The sequence below is a fragment of the Thermobia domestica genome, chromosome 2 (assembly GCF_964235325.1).
Source record: "Thermobia domestica chromosome 2, izTheDome1.hap1.1, whole genome shotgun sequence".
NCBI classification, from domain to species: Eukaryota; Metazoa; Arthropoda; class Insecta; order Zygentoma; family Lepismatidae; genus Thermobia; species Thermobia domestica.
In genome coordinates, this window is record NC_137455.1 from 51398398 (window position 1) to 51415568 (window position 17171).

The following is a 17171-nucleotide window of genomic DNA, read 5'->3' on the forward strand; positions in this document are numbered from 1 at the left end:
GATGTCTCTTCTTGCAGGTCATTGATTGAAGCACTGATCGGAGTTTGTAATCGAGCAGGTTCATATCCGGGATGATAGAAGACCAGTTTGATACGGAGATGAAGTCAAAGACGTCGACTTGTAGTCACTTCTGTGTTGACGGTGCCTTGTCCTCCTGTTGGAAGGTCCACTGTTGGTTGGGGAACATCGTGGCACTTAGTGGTTTCACAATAGGCTACAAAACTATGGTTTAGTACACAGCAGGGTGGAAAAAAAATCATGATTTTTTTAAAAAAATCATTTTTGTTGATTTTTTTGATTTAAATCGATTTTTTTGATTTAAATAAAATCTTTCTCCTCGTAAATTACAAGTCGCGAACTGAAGAAAAAGCATTAGGAATTAGTATTAAATGCTAATTATGCCATTTAAGTGAAAGTATTAGGGTTGAATTTTGAATTAATCCCCAATTGTTAACCTATATCAATCCCAAACAATGTTTCTTAACCCTTTTAAATTACGGCTTTTTTAAAGGTAAATTATAAACTTTCAGTCAAGCAGCTACATCATCATCCCTATTTATCCTAGGATCATGGTTCATACCTCATCCTCTTCAGAATAGAACAGCCTTTGAAACGGTAACATTCACATTTCCCTACCTTGTCCGTGAAGCGGGAAATTTTGAGAGAAAATGGGATTTTTCTTTTTTCTTTTCTTTTTTTTTTTTTTTTAATTTTGATCCCCTCTGGACTCCTTTGTGTTGTTAATGCACATATCTCAAAATCAACTGGGAAATACTAAGGGATGTACTAAATGTGTATATAAAATTTCAAGCTATCTTGAATAGTAAGGGCGGGGAAAATATTTAACAATGAGCTAAAGAACATCCCCGCAATGTCCCAGATAACCCCCATGTAACATAAAAATTTCCTCAGACATCCCTATTTATCCTAGGGTCGTGATTTGTACATTATTCTCTTCAGAATAATAGAGATTTTCAATCGCACCATTCAAATGTCTCTATCGTGTATTTGGGGCGGAAAAATCACAAAAAAGTGATTTTCTGTTAAAAATATCCTTTTTAACTTTTTACCCCTCTGGACCAACCCCCTATTTTAAGGTAGAGATCTAAAACACTGAAAATTACTAAGGGGTGCATTGAATAAATGTGCAAAATTTCAATCTTCTAAGTGCAAAAGTAAGCCCGCGAAAAATAATATTCCCCAAATACTCCAGATTCCCATATAAAACAGGATCTCAGGTACCGGTAACAGTTTCCTGAAACACCCCTATTTATCCTAGGATCATGGTTCGTACATCATTCTCTTCAGAATAGAACAGCCTTTCAAACGATATCATTCATGTCTCCATCTGAATCGCGAAAAAGGCTATTTTGTTAAAAATACCCCCCTTTTTTTTTTACATTTTCCCCTCTGGACCCCTCTGTTTCCATGCAGAGATTTGAAAACATCTGAAAAATGCTAAGAGATGTACTGAACGAGTGTGCAAAATTTCAGTCTTTTGAATGCAAAATGTAAGCCCGCCAAAAAAGAATAATAGGCATAACAAAAAATATCTTTTTAAATTTATGACATCATCACACACTGTCCCGACCCACAAAGGCGTGAAAGCATATGTAACATGTTCTATAATGCCTCCAGTCTTGAAAAAAAAAAAAAAGGTTTATTGGTACTTTTTTAATCGAATAATGAAGCTTTGATATTTAATAGAATAAAAATAGGTAATATAATTTAAAAGGTTAAGCATTAAGGAAAAAGTATAGCAACGTTTATCAAAATGTCACTTTTTTCACAAAAGTTACTGATATTTGGTAGGGGCATATTTTTAAAAAATGGAACTAGCTTGAGGCACGAAATACACAAATTTCGCCTAAAGTTATAAATCTTTTAAAAAATCGGAGAGGGAATAGGACCCCTCTAAATACGCCCTATTATCTGGGAACAAACAAGCTAACGCGCACACGAAAGAATTTTCGTCTTAAATGCCGATGGTGATTTCTCCGTTGGAATAGTTAACGATTTAAAAACCAAAACTCATATTTACAAAGAGAAGAATGCAGGATTGCTCTGTTACCCGTTCAAAATGGGATTTTCCCTAATCATCCAGTGCATGACACTTCTTTCCATACTATGCTGTACATTTGAGTCTCCCATAACCGAAATAACAGAACATAAACGGGATTTTACTTTTTTTTCACTTTAAATTATTTTATTTCGGAATTTGATTTAAATCAACGATTTTTATTTAAAAAATCAAGTGATTTAAATCTTGATTTAAATCGTGATTTAAATCAGACTGATTTAAATCAATCCACCCTGGTACACAGTAGCCGATGTCTTCACTTGTTCACAAAAATGAAGCTGTGCTTGAAGTTCACATCCCATTACAGCATGACTTATGCTGGGTGATGGGACCTTTGCACCCTAGAAACACGTTAAGCGGATTGTACTAATGACAATGCGTACAAACGGTCATTTTGAGCATTGAAGAACTACTCAACTGTGAACAGCTTCTCGTCGGAAAAGAGTTGTCTTGTAACCATTTTCTGCGTAACGTTTGAAGAGATGTTCGGCTTTCACCACTCTGCTGGCGTAACGCATCAGTCAGGAAGTGTAGGCTCTGAGCCCCAGCTCATAATTAAGTACTTTCTGCTCTATGTAATCGGCTCCAGTGGACAGTTTTATTGATTAGAGGAAGACGTAAAAATTCTTGCATTTAAGCCACTTTAGAAAATAATAATAATAAAAAAGAAATACTAATTCCATTTAAAATTATTATTGAATGTAATTGTTTTTTTTAAATGCTGAAACATTCGAGGAAGTAGGCTTATTTGACCATTTCTTATCCTCCCGGTCATGTAGACGCCACATTTAGTTTCACATTTCTTTCAGGAAATTTTTACTGAAGGATAGGAAGTTTTCACGTGTATACTACACTCCATTTCTTGTTAGTGGGGGCTATGGAATGCCAAAACTGAGATAGTTTTGCTGTTAGGAAGGGGGGAAGTTTGATCAACTACCTTGGAGTATAATGCTCGCCACCGTAAGTTACTTTGGGCTTTGTGACGTTCTAATTATTAAACGGGTTATAGCAAAAATTAAATTGTAATTTAATTACGTATTTTATTCTATTTTTAAATAACACATATACATGATTTTATATCAGAATAGGTCATCATTTAAAAATTGCCTAAATTATCACGCTAAATTACTAGAGTAATCACTATAATAGCCCCTCACGGTAATCCTTAATCCTCTCAGGACCAGGGAGGTTACAAAGTATCACACTTTTGAAATTTGGAATTTTCATCGTAAATGCGTAAGTTATAATATAAGCAAAGTTTCTTCGTGCCATTACAATAAGTGCTCTAATTCAGTGATGCCAACCTGAAACGTTATAAAATCCCATCTCGAGGGGCAGAAATTCCCATTTTGCCTTTAAATTTCCCACGATATGCTAATAGAATTTTCCAAATTTAGAACAATGAAATTAGTGTAGTCAGTCGATCAGTCGCGCCTTGTGGAGTAATGCGATCGGTCGCGTGTATAGATTTTTTTCTAATGCCAAAAAATGCAAGAATTTTTTCGGTATTAGTCAGTGGGCAGTCTCTTTAATCTACGACTGTATATAGTAGCCATTCTATCCAACATTATATTTGTAAACTGGACGATTTCTTGCATTGTATTATCGGGAAAGGTAGTTTCCCGTAGTCTATAATTATTTTACAGTTCTTCGTAGCACCTTTTACACCAGGTAATTGCATCAATAAATTTTTGATGGCGTGTTTTAGTTGCAACTGGCTTATGGACATTTCATTTAGTAGTTTTCTCTCTCCCAACATATTTTAGTTCCTCTCTTTCTGGTTAAAGATTATGTAGATAACTTTCGTCCGAACTTGCATTAGATTGCTCCGTGTACGAATTAGTTTCCTATGTTCCGAAACAGCACCATTTTCCATAAAATCTCACTGCACCAGACAATTCCTCATTTAACCACATCCTAATAATATTCGTAGCCATGGTGTTGACACGGAAGCAGGAAAGTTACGAGCACAAATTGTTACGCCGTAGGTCGCGTCGTTAGAAATAATCTAACACGAGCACTTACGCGATCGGTCCCACAGCTAGAAAAAAAATCTAACAAACTGGGGGACGTTATTTGTAAACAAGAAATCCATTCTTGTATAGCTACCCCATCCCTACCAATTGCACCAAAACAACAAAGTAGAAGTAGGGGAGGTATTTTAAAAGTAACTTCAGTGAGAAAAAAAAAAGAACAAAGTTCTAAAAATGTATTACTTTTAGATTTTTCTCTAACGGCGGGACCAATCGCGGGTTAAATACGTGAATGAATTATACAAAAGTTTTGATCGTCTACGTTTATTAAACAGTTTATAAACAGTTTTAAGTTTCCTTAATTGAAAGTACTGATAAAAAAAAAATACATTTTGTTAGGAGTTTAGTATTTCCAACATACTTTTGTGCCATAATCTTCTACTAAAAGTAACAAAACTAGATAAGCTTCATCCTTCAGTCATTTCGCATAGAATGTTTTGGAAGTAGGACGTTTTTCGTTTTACCTTCTTTCGTTAGTTCAGTTCAGTTCTTTAGATTTTTTTCAACAAATACCAGACTAGAATTAACGTTCCTTGGTGCTTTTATTTTTAAATTTACAAGTCACTCATAAATCACTTTAACATGCATTTTATACTAACAAAATTTGACAATTAGCATCAATTTCACGTTCGTAGAAGATTCATTTGTTTACTTCTCGCCCATAGATAGTTTTGTTCCTGTCAATGAATAAATATATGAAAAATCCCATAAATCGTGCTAATTTTTATGAGAATTCCCTTTATCCCATTTCGAGAAATCTTTGCCAAAAATTCTATAATATGGGATTTTCCCCACAGGTTGGCATCAATGCTCTAACTGCGAATTACCAACTTCCAAACACTATTTATCTTGATACTATACATTCCTGGTGATATCTTACAAAGTAGCCAGTGGTGGTATTCAGCCGGTTCGCTAGAATCGGTTGTTAAAATATTTCGAGTTCGCAGAACAGTTTGTTATACCCAGACATAACAGTAAATTTTACCCAGTTATACCCAGGAACAGTAAACGTTAGTTTAACTATCTTTGTTTTTAGAAATTCTTACAGCTACAGAGTTAAATATATGATCTATCAGGATAACGTATACACGTTTATTCTTAATCTCAGATGCTCAGATATCAAGAAAGATAACTGAGTTTACGTGAGTGTTGTGGTAAGGGTTATTTATATTTCAAACGCGTACCAACAATTGTCGATCCATTGCTGGATTAAAGACTTTCCAATACTTTTTGACAACCATCTATCTTGGGTAATTTGCTTCCAAGATATTCCAAGATCCAAGTATGTGTATGTTTATGTACTTGGAAGCAGAGTAGCCAAAGACATTGCTTTACAAGCAACTTAAATTTCATGACAGTCCCACTAATAACTGTGGCTTCTTACTGTACATCAGTGCCGTGCCGTGGGGGTGAGTGGGGCGACACCCCCGGGCGTCGGATTAGGGGGCGCAAAATTATTCGGGACGAAAAGAAGGAAAAAAGAGAGTGGAAAAATTACTTGGAATATTTTAGATCAACAAACAGTGTTTTTCAATCGAATATTTAATATGACCAGGGTCAAATCTTGTACTTCTGCACATATATAAAATGGAAGGAAAAAATAATAAAGTGCTCAAAATCAAGGAAAAGCAGTGTCAACCATGGTGGCGCTTCGCGGCCGGTCTGTCGACCTGACTCCTATGTAAGGGGTGCTGTCGTATACTTTCTCCCCGGACTCTTGATTTTCCACGGCACTAGTGTGTACATTACGTTCTTGGTGGTTCCCTAGAAGTAAAAATCTAGGTTAATTATACGCGGCAAATGTGGAGGGTACTCTATCGGGGCCCTTCGTCTTATGTCCAGGTACAGTTTTATACTGTTAGACACAATGTGCATGAAAGTGCGACGCTTTACTTGTGGCTGTGCAAGGCAGGCCTGATGTTCGCTGTCGCGTATCCATCACAACAAACTTGTCATGTAAGCGAGCAATACTTTGAGGGGTTGAGTTCCATATCATGCCTCCATTGTCGCTACATTTTAGACATTCTTTAACTTCCAATACCATTTCAGGGTGATTTTCGCTGTTCAAATTGACAGCCGTATTTGCGCTATCGCTGCATTTTTTCTCAATTGATCGCATCGCATTGATTAACACTTGGACCATTGCTATTACGAGTACTACACGTTGAACCCATAACCAACGCGAATTGAAGCGTATCGCATGTATAACATGTTCTTAAAGTGTGTATAAATGTATTTTCTTTTAATGGCTCTGTACATTGTTCTACAAATTGAGGCACTATTTGTTAAAATTGACGTTTCATAATTTTTATTTCATCTTTCTAGATTTCAAGTCCTGCTTGCACTGAGTTGGAAGAAGTTATGATGGATTGGTTAGGAAAGATGCTACAATTACCTTCTGAGTTCCTATTTGAATCCAAGGGAAAAGGAGGCGGAGTAATACAGGTAAACATAATTGACTAACTATCCTACGGTGAACATAGTCTTGGATTCAAATATCCATTGAAAACTAATCTCACTGAGAAAAAAAATCTGGAATAAGCCGTGAATTTCGTAATCAAACTCTGAAAAACTAGTTTCTTAATTAATAAATTAATAAGTCTAATAATAAACTTATCAGAAGCCACACCCGTGTAAAGGTTATTTTAGTGAACTTTCCGACCATGAAATTGGACAACTTTTGACCGTGAAAATCTTATTTAATTTTAATTAGTTTGAGTGGGACCCTGTTTGTCTGTTTACAAGTATGCTTATTTTCTCAACATAGTATTAATTAAAATTTCCTTTATTTCATATTGGTTTTAGTAGAAACAGTGATAATACTCGAAGGAGGGTGTTTTCGGGATTTAATCTCCCCTATCTTCAATAAGATTGTGGAAAAATAAATATTCACCATTTTACAAATACCAAAATCGCCCTTATCCAGAAACTATATGGACTCGGGAGCTTGATCGTCGTTTGATGGCATTCTGTATACGCTGCTAATAAAATATTAAAAATATATAAATATATGTGTATTTTTATTAACGAAATAAAAGAATGTTTAATAATAATACATCTATATGCTATAAGTAATCGAATAGTCTTTACCTTATTAGGCTAAATTGCATGTTCTGTGCTTGAGATACTCAACTATGGTTTGTAAGGTGTGGGGTTTCTGTGGTCAAATCTGTCTGGGGGTCGATGAATGGATTGTTGTAACTCAAGCTCGATGATAACTTCTGGATAGTGTAGTGAACTTTCTTCAATGGGCTGCTTCCGCGATTATTATACACTCTTGCAGGTTTCTAATCCCAGACGGCCTGGAGACAGTTCTAACCTCCAATAGTGGTTGCTTCTCTGCTTCACATCTGACAACCGGGTTTCCTTCCAGACACGTTTTTGGGAGCCACTGACACCCTCCTCGGAGTCTGAGAGTGTCCCGCGGAGGATTCCAAAATAATCCGGGAATTATATTATTTTTAATATAATAATAAATGAACTAGTACCTGCAGTGCTCCTCTCCCCCCCCCCCCCCCGGAACATTTTTTTCTGAAAGAAACTCTGCTGACAACATAATCCACCCAGAGAAGAGTTTCAATAATTTAGTGGGAGAGGGCGATAATGTCTTGTGTACCATGCAACCCGGAAGGCTCGTGCAATACAAATGACTATGACGTGATGGTTGAAGGAACACTAGTCTATTGTTTACTGGCTTTTCGTACACAATGATTAAATGATTTTACAAATACTTTTCTGGTAATGTACAGTTGAGATATAATCCTTTAAAGTTAAATTAATGAATTGATTTTAACAGTAAATTGAATAGTCCAATGAATATGTAGTCGTACGTAATAACTATACAGCAATTTCACAGTACTACACAATAGTGCGTGTGTAATACGCAATCCACTTGCATTTTATTTTTTTCTGTTTTGGATTACAATAATATTCAGTCTGAGTACCACAAGGGCATAGCAAAAGGGCCTTTTTGCCCGCACACCACAGTTCGAGACGAAGATCCATGTTTCGTTGTGTAATATTTCTTAAAAATGGAATCCTGTTTCTTGTTGTGAAGAATAAATACAAATTTCACTTCTTTTCTAGGGTACAGCCAGTGAAGCCACTTTTGTAGCCCTTCTAGGAGCGAAGGCTAAAACTATTAAACGAATCCGTGCTGAAAGACCAGATCTGAATGACGACGCTACGATAGTCTCGAAGCTTGTAGCATACGCATCAAGTAAGTATTAAGAACAACTACTCAATCATTTTAAATACATTTGTATAATACATTTTTTAAATATCGTATGTATTCTATCTAAACGTTGTTTGTTTCACGGGGTTAATTTGCAGCTTCTTTAGAAGAACACTACTGTAGTTTCGTGTATTATATAAAAATCATTTAAGAGTCTTCATCCCGGCGAAATTAAAATACCGCTAATTTTACAGTAATTATGTGATATTTTCAAATAGATAAAAGAATTGAAATATGGAACAAGAGCGCCCTAGACAATATTATTTTGCGTGAGGTACCGTTATCACAAGTCACCTAGTGGCTTTCCGTTTTCAGCTGTTTAGAAACGCGAAAATAAATGCTGATTTTCAAAATGGCTCGAAATCAAAAGCAGATAAGCGAATCGTGATAACGGTTTGTCATGTAAAATAATATTGTCTAGGGCGCTCTTGTTCCACATTTCGATTATCTTTTATCTATTTGAAGATATCACATAATTATTGTAAAATTAGCGGTATTTTAATTTCGTCGGGATGAAGATTCTTAACGTTAAAATAAATAAACACAACGATAAAGATATACTTTCATTAGCTGCGCCTGAAAGTATACGAAAGAGAAAATAAGAAGTGATTTTTTTTAGTGATAAAAAATCCTGACCTCTGGTGCGATGGATCCTGATTTAATCCCAGTCTACAGGAATTTGTGTTGGTCAACATTATGTCCATGCTATTTCTCGCGGGCTCTCCAGTTTCCTCCACATTTTTATTCCACCAATTCTCTTTCACTATTTCTTAATTATTCTCTTTCATGTATACAGTGAAACTTGTCTTTAACGGAATTTAACGGGACTTGCAAAAATTTCCGTTAAAGATAGGTTTCCGGTTAACGAAGGTAGACCTATGCAAAAAGTAAATAAATAAATAAATAAATAAATAAAAAAGTGAGTGCATATAATAGGCATACGGAGTTAAAATAAGATGCTTTATGTACCTTAATTTATAGCATTAATTTATACTAAGAGTTAATACACACACAACTTGCAATGAACAGAAAAAGTACTGTACAGTCCGCAGAACATGAGCATGTAAGTTTGTGAAAGTACTCCTAACAGTGCAGGGAATCAACATCAGGCACGTATCCAAGGGGTGGGTTCGGGGGGTCCGGACCCCCCTTCGAGACCAGAAATTAAAAAAATTAAGGAAGGATGAAACGAAAAGAAACAAGAAATAGGAAGAATCACCGTTAAAAATAAAAAATAGCTAAAAATAAAAATTATTTTTAATCATCGCTTCTCAGCAGTATCAAACATGTTATTTCGGAAACAGTTTTCCACTGATCCTTTAACTTGTCATTTGGAACAGACAGTAGTTGACGGAATAATGAAAAAAAAGTTATGTAGAAAGCAAATTCAACAAAGAAAGAAAAGCAGATATTGTAAAATATTTTACAAAACATTATTGAATATGTAGTTTTTATAATAGTTGAGGTCATAATGAAAGGAAAATTGTTATATTTGGATGAACAGAAGGAACGTAGATATTGTAAAATCTTTTTTTTTTTTTTTTTTTTTTTGACGAGGTGGGTGAGTGGTAGAGAGTTCACTTCCGGTGCTTGGGTTCCCTGGTTCGATACTAGCTCGCACCGTGTGGACTTTGTGGTGGACAAACACCGTGCTGGTGGGTTTTCTCGGAGTTTTCAGTTCCCCCCCCCCCCACTTTGTTCATTCCACCTTTTCACTCACCTATCATCATCACCGTTTCCTTTACCCTAACCGGCATAAACGTGGGACGTAAAACTTAGATTTCATTTCATTTTCATTTCAAATCTTTTTTTAATATTCTTTTATTCGAGATTTCTTCATAGTTTGTTACTAAAATACTTACTAACATGTCCTAATTTTAAAGTCTTAACAAACTAACATATGTTGCTAGTAAAATAGGTTAAATTGATCAAGCCCCTGGTGTGATAACAACAATATTTCATGTCAAACTCCCCCCCCCCTTCATTACGAAATCCTGACTAAACAAACCAATATATGTTACCAGTAAAATAGTTTAGAATAATCGAACTCTGGTGTGATAACCACAGTACTTCATGTCTCGTCCCCCCCCCCCTATAACGAAATCCTGGCTACGTGCCTGTCAACATAATGTCTAAGTGCACGAATCACGCCAGGAGAAACTTCGGCGTCCTCCCCTGCACACTTATTTTGGAGCAAAAGACTTCGTCGTTTCACAATAAACTTACATGCTCATGTTGCAGGTTTTTTGCTGCGGACTGTACACATGTTTACTTAATTTTTCCAGTAGTCAAGAAGGGTTTCCTGTTCACAGCGCTGCTTGTCTGCCCAACGAAACCACACTAAGCATACCAGTGTCATTTCGACGTAAGGCAAATTGACAGAATTTTGATAAGTCTTTAGCCTACACTCCAGTGTTCAAAGTGGAAAAAAAGCAGAGGCGGTTTGTTTTATTATGATTTTGAATCTACATACCGGCTATTTAAATATTGTCTTGATCACTGAAAAACGAGAGACGATATGACATACCACCGCATACAGTCTCACTTCGACAACTGCTACACTCTTCTTCCAACTCAATGCCTTATTTCTCTTCTTTCTCCACCCGCTTTTCTCCTTTCAGGCTTTCCGTATAATTCTCAAAGTATGTACCGGTATATCCGTTGTATTCGATTTGCACATCACTGTCTGTTTTGCTTAAAAAAATGTATATATCTAACCTCTCATAGGATGTCTAAACACTTTCTAAATGCTGCACTCTGAAACTTGAAACTTTCCGTTAAAAGGCTTACTTTGATTTCAGTTGTCCGTGTAATAGTTTTCGTTTAATGAAGGCAATTTAACACGATTTATGTCAGTAAATTCATGGGGCCGTGAAATATTTCCGTTTAACAAAAGTTTCCGTTCGATAAAGGGTCCGTTGAAGTCAGGTTTTACTGTATAATATAATATTAAACTTACAGGGAATGATCATGAAAAAAAGTCAGGTCTGAACAACAGAGCTTGTACTTATTTTTTAAAAATTCCTTCCTTTCAATTTCGGAAACTTTCTTTCGGTTTTTTACACACCACTAGAAATATACATAGTACATTTAAAAAAATAATCCTTGAGGTGTGAGTGTGGAGAAGAATGAGAAATTAAGGAAGCAGAATAAAATTAAACTTAAGATTATTAGAAAACTGTTTGAGAAGTATTGTATTTGAAACATGTAATACAGAATATAGTGGAAAAAGAGAGGAAAGTGAGACACTACTGCAGTGTTAATCAGTGACGGATCTAGAAGGTATAAACTGGGGAGGGCACAGCCAGAACCCAGACTATAAGTATACCGTGATTTTACTATAAACATTCAAAACTATATATATAATAAATTAATTTATTTTCACTAAAAAAGTAACTAGCTGGCATAGGCCCCCCGGCTCCGGCCTTGATCCGCCACTTCTGTTAATGAACGGTGTTAAAGTGAATTAATTTTACGTCAAGAAGAGAAGGTTCAAGGCTAATCGTAGTGGTGGGCGGAGGGTACTTATTAATTTTTATCAAGTGACCTTCCATGGACGGTAGAAAATTTACACTGATGTATGTAGCCTATAATATAAAAAAATAACTCGATGCAACCTTATTTTTTGAACTTGTCATCATTTTTCATTATCCTAACTCTGTTCCGCTCGTAGACCCTTTGCCATTTTCACAAGAGCTTTTCTTTCTTCTCTTCTCTTCTCCAGTGGACCAATTGAGAACTAACAGAGCGTTTCAGTTTCTCCTTTCGGTCGCTCAATTTGTCTCCATAGCAACCATTGATGAAAAATCTCTCTCTCACACACACACACACACACACACACACTCATGGACGATAGGCCCGCTAATTTACGAACGCTGCTAAACTTTTTTTTTTGTCAGTATAATAAAAAAAGCCTGGTGATTTAAGTTTGGTTTGTGAAAGGTAAACGTGCAACAGTAATTATATAACATTTAATTATGTTATATGCAGAACAAAAGAAGCTGATTCTGTTTTGCCGAAAACTAGAGACTTTAATTATACTATTTGAATGGGACTGGGACGATTGAGACAGAAAAAATACTTACAGGGAAGTGATCGTCTTTAATAATTAGATTACGATTTCTAATACAAGCAACCATAATAAGATTTATAACGTCTTATCCATGCTCCTTATTTACGGACTATTGAATACTGAAATTCAATTTCAAAGCATTCTAACTTACACTGTATGTAGACCCTACACCTGTGCTCGTTTCCAAGTAATTTATTTACGTACTACTTTAGACTGAACGGATTCTGAGAGATTCTCTTAAGAATACATTTCTAGAATCAAATGTCCCTTAATATTTAGCATCTTGGTGCCTACTTTTCTTCTGCCTACATTTTTCAGTTGAATGTCCACTTCGGCCAGCACAAGGTTATGTTATGATCAGTGAAAATGTCAGCACCAAGAAGGGTTTTCGCGTTCAAGCTATACGAAAAAAAAAAAAAAAAAAAATGAAAAACGACTGGAAGTGAGCGGAAAATGAATGAAAGGTTAGAAATGGTAGGGGAGAAAAGAACAATGTTAGATATTATTATTGGGTAAGAAGAGCTGTATCATAAGGGACGTGGTAGATGGTATGGTGGCATGAAAGAGAGGGAGTGGGCAAGGGCGCCCATCAGGGAGACAAGGTGGGGCGCTCGCCCCCCCCCCTAGAGGAAATTGTACTTCAGAATATCGAAAATCCAATAGAATTTTTACATTAGTTACAGCAAAATTTGAAACTATTTTTGAAACGTTGCTTATACTTGGAAACCCCTTGGAAACCACAACATGGGCGCCCTTGGGAGTGGGTAAAGCAGGCTGCAATTAATGGACAATATCAAAACAGAGAAATGGTACGTGAAGACAAAGACGTTAGCGGAAGACCGTGGAGCATGGAAGCTTCTCAGTTGCAGCAAGTGACTTGTCAATAATGGTAAAATACCGATGATGATGATCATGATCATCAGTATAATGTAGAAAAAGAGGGGGAATGAAGAAACAGAGGCAGGCAAATTGTTATAAATAATAAGTAGCACTGTCACATGTACACCACGTGAAGAAGCTTGGTTTGTGTGGCGTGGTGTACATTTTTTTTCATTTAATACTGAAGCGAAAAGTACTAGTGTATATTTCTATCACTTCCAGTTTTAGTAGAGAGATTAGAGTGGAGATGGAATATATTCTTGGGATGCTTAATTGATTACTGGAAACCTCTTCTTGCTATATATTACCGTTTTTACACTATTACGATCAACGTTAAAACTTAAGTGGTTGTAACTCCCGGTCTGAATAGTGGGTTAAGAGAGATGATGATATCTATTCTTAGAACACTGGATTTGTCAAGTGTAAATTTCAAGTCATGCTTCGAGTCTAGTTAGCTTTGACGTATCACTTGTATACGTTTAAGCCAATATGTAAGAATGAAGGCTGCGCAAAATCGCGTGCGCAGCCTTACATTTTAAATCTAGCTTTACATTTCGTATTATTGGCAAGTCTGAAGCAAACTTGCAAGCGAGCAACCAGTAAATTTGCTTGTAGCCTTTGTTAAATCTCCAGCCATGCAAATGCAAGCTTATGCAAACCTACAGCCTTAGCTTTGAAGGCTTGAGTAAAGCTATGAAAATTCTGGACTCATACTATTAGGGAGTGGATTTTTACTAGTGGTGAGCACAAAAACCGGTTTTTCGGTTTTTAGAAAAACCGAAACCAGTTTTTGAAAATTTTAAAAAACCTGTTTTGGTTTTCTTCAAAAAACAGGTTCGGTTTTCTGCAAAAACCAGTTCGGGTTTTCACCGAAATCAGTTTCGGTTTTTTCCAAAACCGTTTTTTCACAGAAACCGGTTTCGGTTTTCTTCAAAAACGGTTCAGTTTTTCCAAAATTTGTTCTATTTCTGATCAGAATTGTGTTTCCAGGGTGTCTATCGGTCACGAAAGTAACGAATGTCACGAAATCAGAAAACGGTCATGAAAGTCACGAAAAAGTCGCGAAAAAGTCACGAAATTTAGCTTTTGGGTCACGATTTTTTTAAACTGTACAAATATAAGTACAGATTGGAAAATTTTGTTCTACAAAACGTCAAAATTCACCACCAAAAATGTCTATGGTCGGGTTTAGACGCTACCAAATCGCAAGCAAATTATGTTTCTATTGCATGGATGAAAATTCGGCCTAATTAGCACCCGAATTCGCTCTTCAAAATGTTAGAAAATTTTATGATTTGGTAAAGAAAAGGTCACGAAAAAGTTGCGAAATTTCATTTTGGAATTTTAGTAGACACCCTGGTTTCGTTGTTCTCCGGAAACCGAATCAGTTTCCACAGAAAGTTTTCCAAAAGTTTTCACCGAAACCGGTTTCGTTGAAAACCCGAACCGGCTTTTGGAGGAAACCGAAACCGGTTTTTTGTGAAGAAACGAACCGGTTTTGGAGAAAACTGAAATGTCTGTTTTTGGGTTTTTAGAAACCGGTTTCCGGTTTTTATAAAAACCGGTTTTGTCCATCCTAATTTTTACCACGGTGTCAGTAGCGAGTTAAGGATGAAGACTAAATTTATTCTTGAAACGGTTAATCGATTGCAGGAAACCGCTTCTTGCCGTCTATTATCGTTTCTGCTCTATAGTGATCAACGCTAGCACTGGAAATGATTGATTTCTACCACCTCTGGTTTTAATATCACCTTTCATCCACGAACTTAATTCCTAACTTCTGACTGTCTACATCTTGGCAAAGGTTGTCTACCAGGTAGTTCTTGATTTGTTGTCATCCGAACGGACGGACGGACACGCGGACAAACAGGATAAATATATAAAGAAATTTTTGTTGGTAAACCAAACTCTTTTTAAAAAATGAGTTCGCGGGAAATCAAACTTTGGACTTGCTTTTACCGGGTAGTTGCTCTATCACTGAGCTACCGGCAGTACTGTCAAATACTGTTTGTATAAGATTGCTCTGAACCTTTTTTCGCAAGGAAGATTTTTTTTAAAAAAAAAAAGAAAGAAAGAAATGAATAGAGAGAGAAAGAAAAATGTCGCTGTGATCGTACAGGTTGTTCAACGGGATATCTTTTTTCTCAAAAGCAATATAATTGTGTTGCCCATCGTGGCCAAGTAGCTACTGTGAGTGAATGCTTTCTATTTGTGTGGTCCTTGGTTTGAACACTGGTATGAGTACTTGCCTCGGATACAAATTCATATAATGGTTAAAATCTCAAATGTACTGGTTGTGCTAATCTTTCGGTTACTCGGGAATTGTAGAGAAAGGGGAGTGGGTTGAGTACGTGGCAGAAGTTCTGAACTTTTTTTCAACCAAATATGACTGAAGTCCTAAAGTGTAGAATCTTAAAAATAATCCGCGTGCGCAAGTTCGGAAATTTAGAATTTGTACTCACATTTTAGGATTTGTGAACACCACCCGAATACGACGAGTATTTAGGTATCACAACGATTATATTTACTTTGTGGAACTAAGAAAAGAATTTTATTGAGGATTCAAAACTCGGACTACAACTTGAACATGTAATGCAGTTTCCCAAACTTTTTCAACTCGCGGCACACTACGGATGTAAGTTTAATTCTCTCGGCACACTCATTTGTAAATATAAAATACCGTGATTATTTTGTTTCTCTGATTACTAATCTCCCTTTCACAAATAAGAAAGCTCGATCACTGGTTTATCCGTGGTAAATCATTATGCTTATTATTTCATTCTAATTTAAAAATAGAAAATAACTGCAATGAAATATAGAACTCAGGTTTTTAAAAATACACTTTCTTTTGCGAAAACTAGATCCAACCTTTCACTAAGAAGGAAGATCACTAAATAACGAACTAACAAACAAAAAACCTTATATTTTAAAAGTACAAATGTAGGTAATTTGTATGCATGTTTACTTTGTCGAAAGGATTGAATATTTTAAAATCTCAAGTTACGTAATAGTTTGAAACAATAAAGAAGCAATAATTGTTATAACAATGATACCAAGTACTTTTTTTCGACATTGAAAACGTACAGAAAAGTAACACAGTATGAAACATAATTTATTAACACGGTTAATATAGGTCTACGTTACAATTTTTAAATATTACACAAAGGTTAGAATTGTTCAATAATATTCTCTACAATGTAACAATTTTTCAATAAAATCTGTTGAAAGTTACAATTATTTTCTAATATACGAAGATTACAATATTTCAAAAATAAGGAAAATATGTTGGGGCACGAAGCATAATGTGCAACTTGAGTCAGGGAATGACAACTTTCACAGTCGTTCTAGAAATAGCTGTAGAAATGTGTAAGAGCCTGCGGCAAATAAAATTCTGTTTTCGAAATGCTACCTGCTACACAGTAATGTAGGCACAATAATATATTACAATTACAGTATTTTTTTCTATTGTAGATAATCATAGTAATGTGAAATACGAATATATATTTTTCTTATTTCTTGCAATTTGGATGCTATAGAATTAATAATTTTGTTCCGATTTCCTCGCGGCATACCAGAGGCTCATTTGCGGCACACCGGTTGGGAAACGCTGATGCAATGGGTTATTCTACAACAGGAACTGACATGTCATGCTGAACTGATAATGTTTAAAGAAAGATTTCAACCTTTATTAAGGTGTCATAATGGTAGCAAGCGAAGTAGAAACCTCAGAATTGCGAAGTCCGTGATTCATATAAGCTCCTTGATTCTCTGCGGATTTTTCATTTGAGAAATACTCTTTTATTTTGATTATATTTGAAGTTTTAGGCATAAGGATATGTATAAAGAACATTTAAATTCAAAAGTAATCTGACC

General features: G+C 35.7%; 1 protein-coding gene across 2 annotated transcripts in view; it reads left to right on the forward strand.

Moving 5' to 3' along the window:
- Ddc (aromatic-L-amino-acid decarboxylase) overlaps positions 1–17171 on the forward strand; it is a 113682-nt gene that overhangs the window by 64538 nt on the left and 31973 nt on the right. For both annotated transcript variants that reach the window (XM_081741263.1, XM_081741270.1), the window contains exons 5-6: positions 6439–6558; positions 8200–8332. In XM_081741263.1, coding sequence (XP_081597389.1) covers positions 6439–6558; positions 8200–8332 — 253 coding nt within the window. The remainder of the gene's footprint in view (positions 1–6438; positions 6559–8199; positions 8333–17171) is intronic.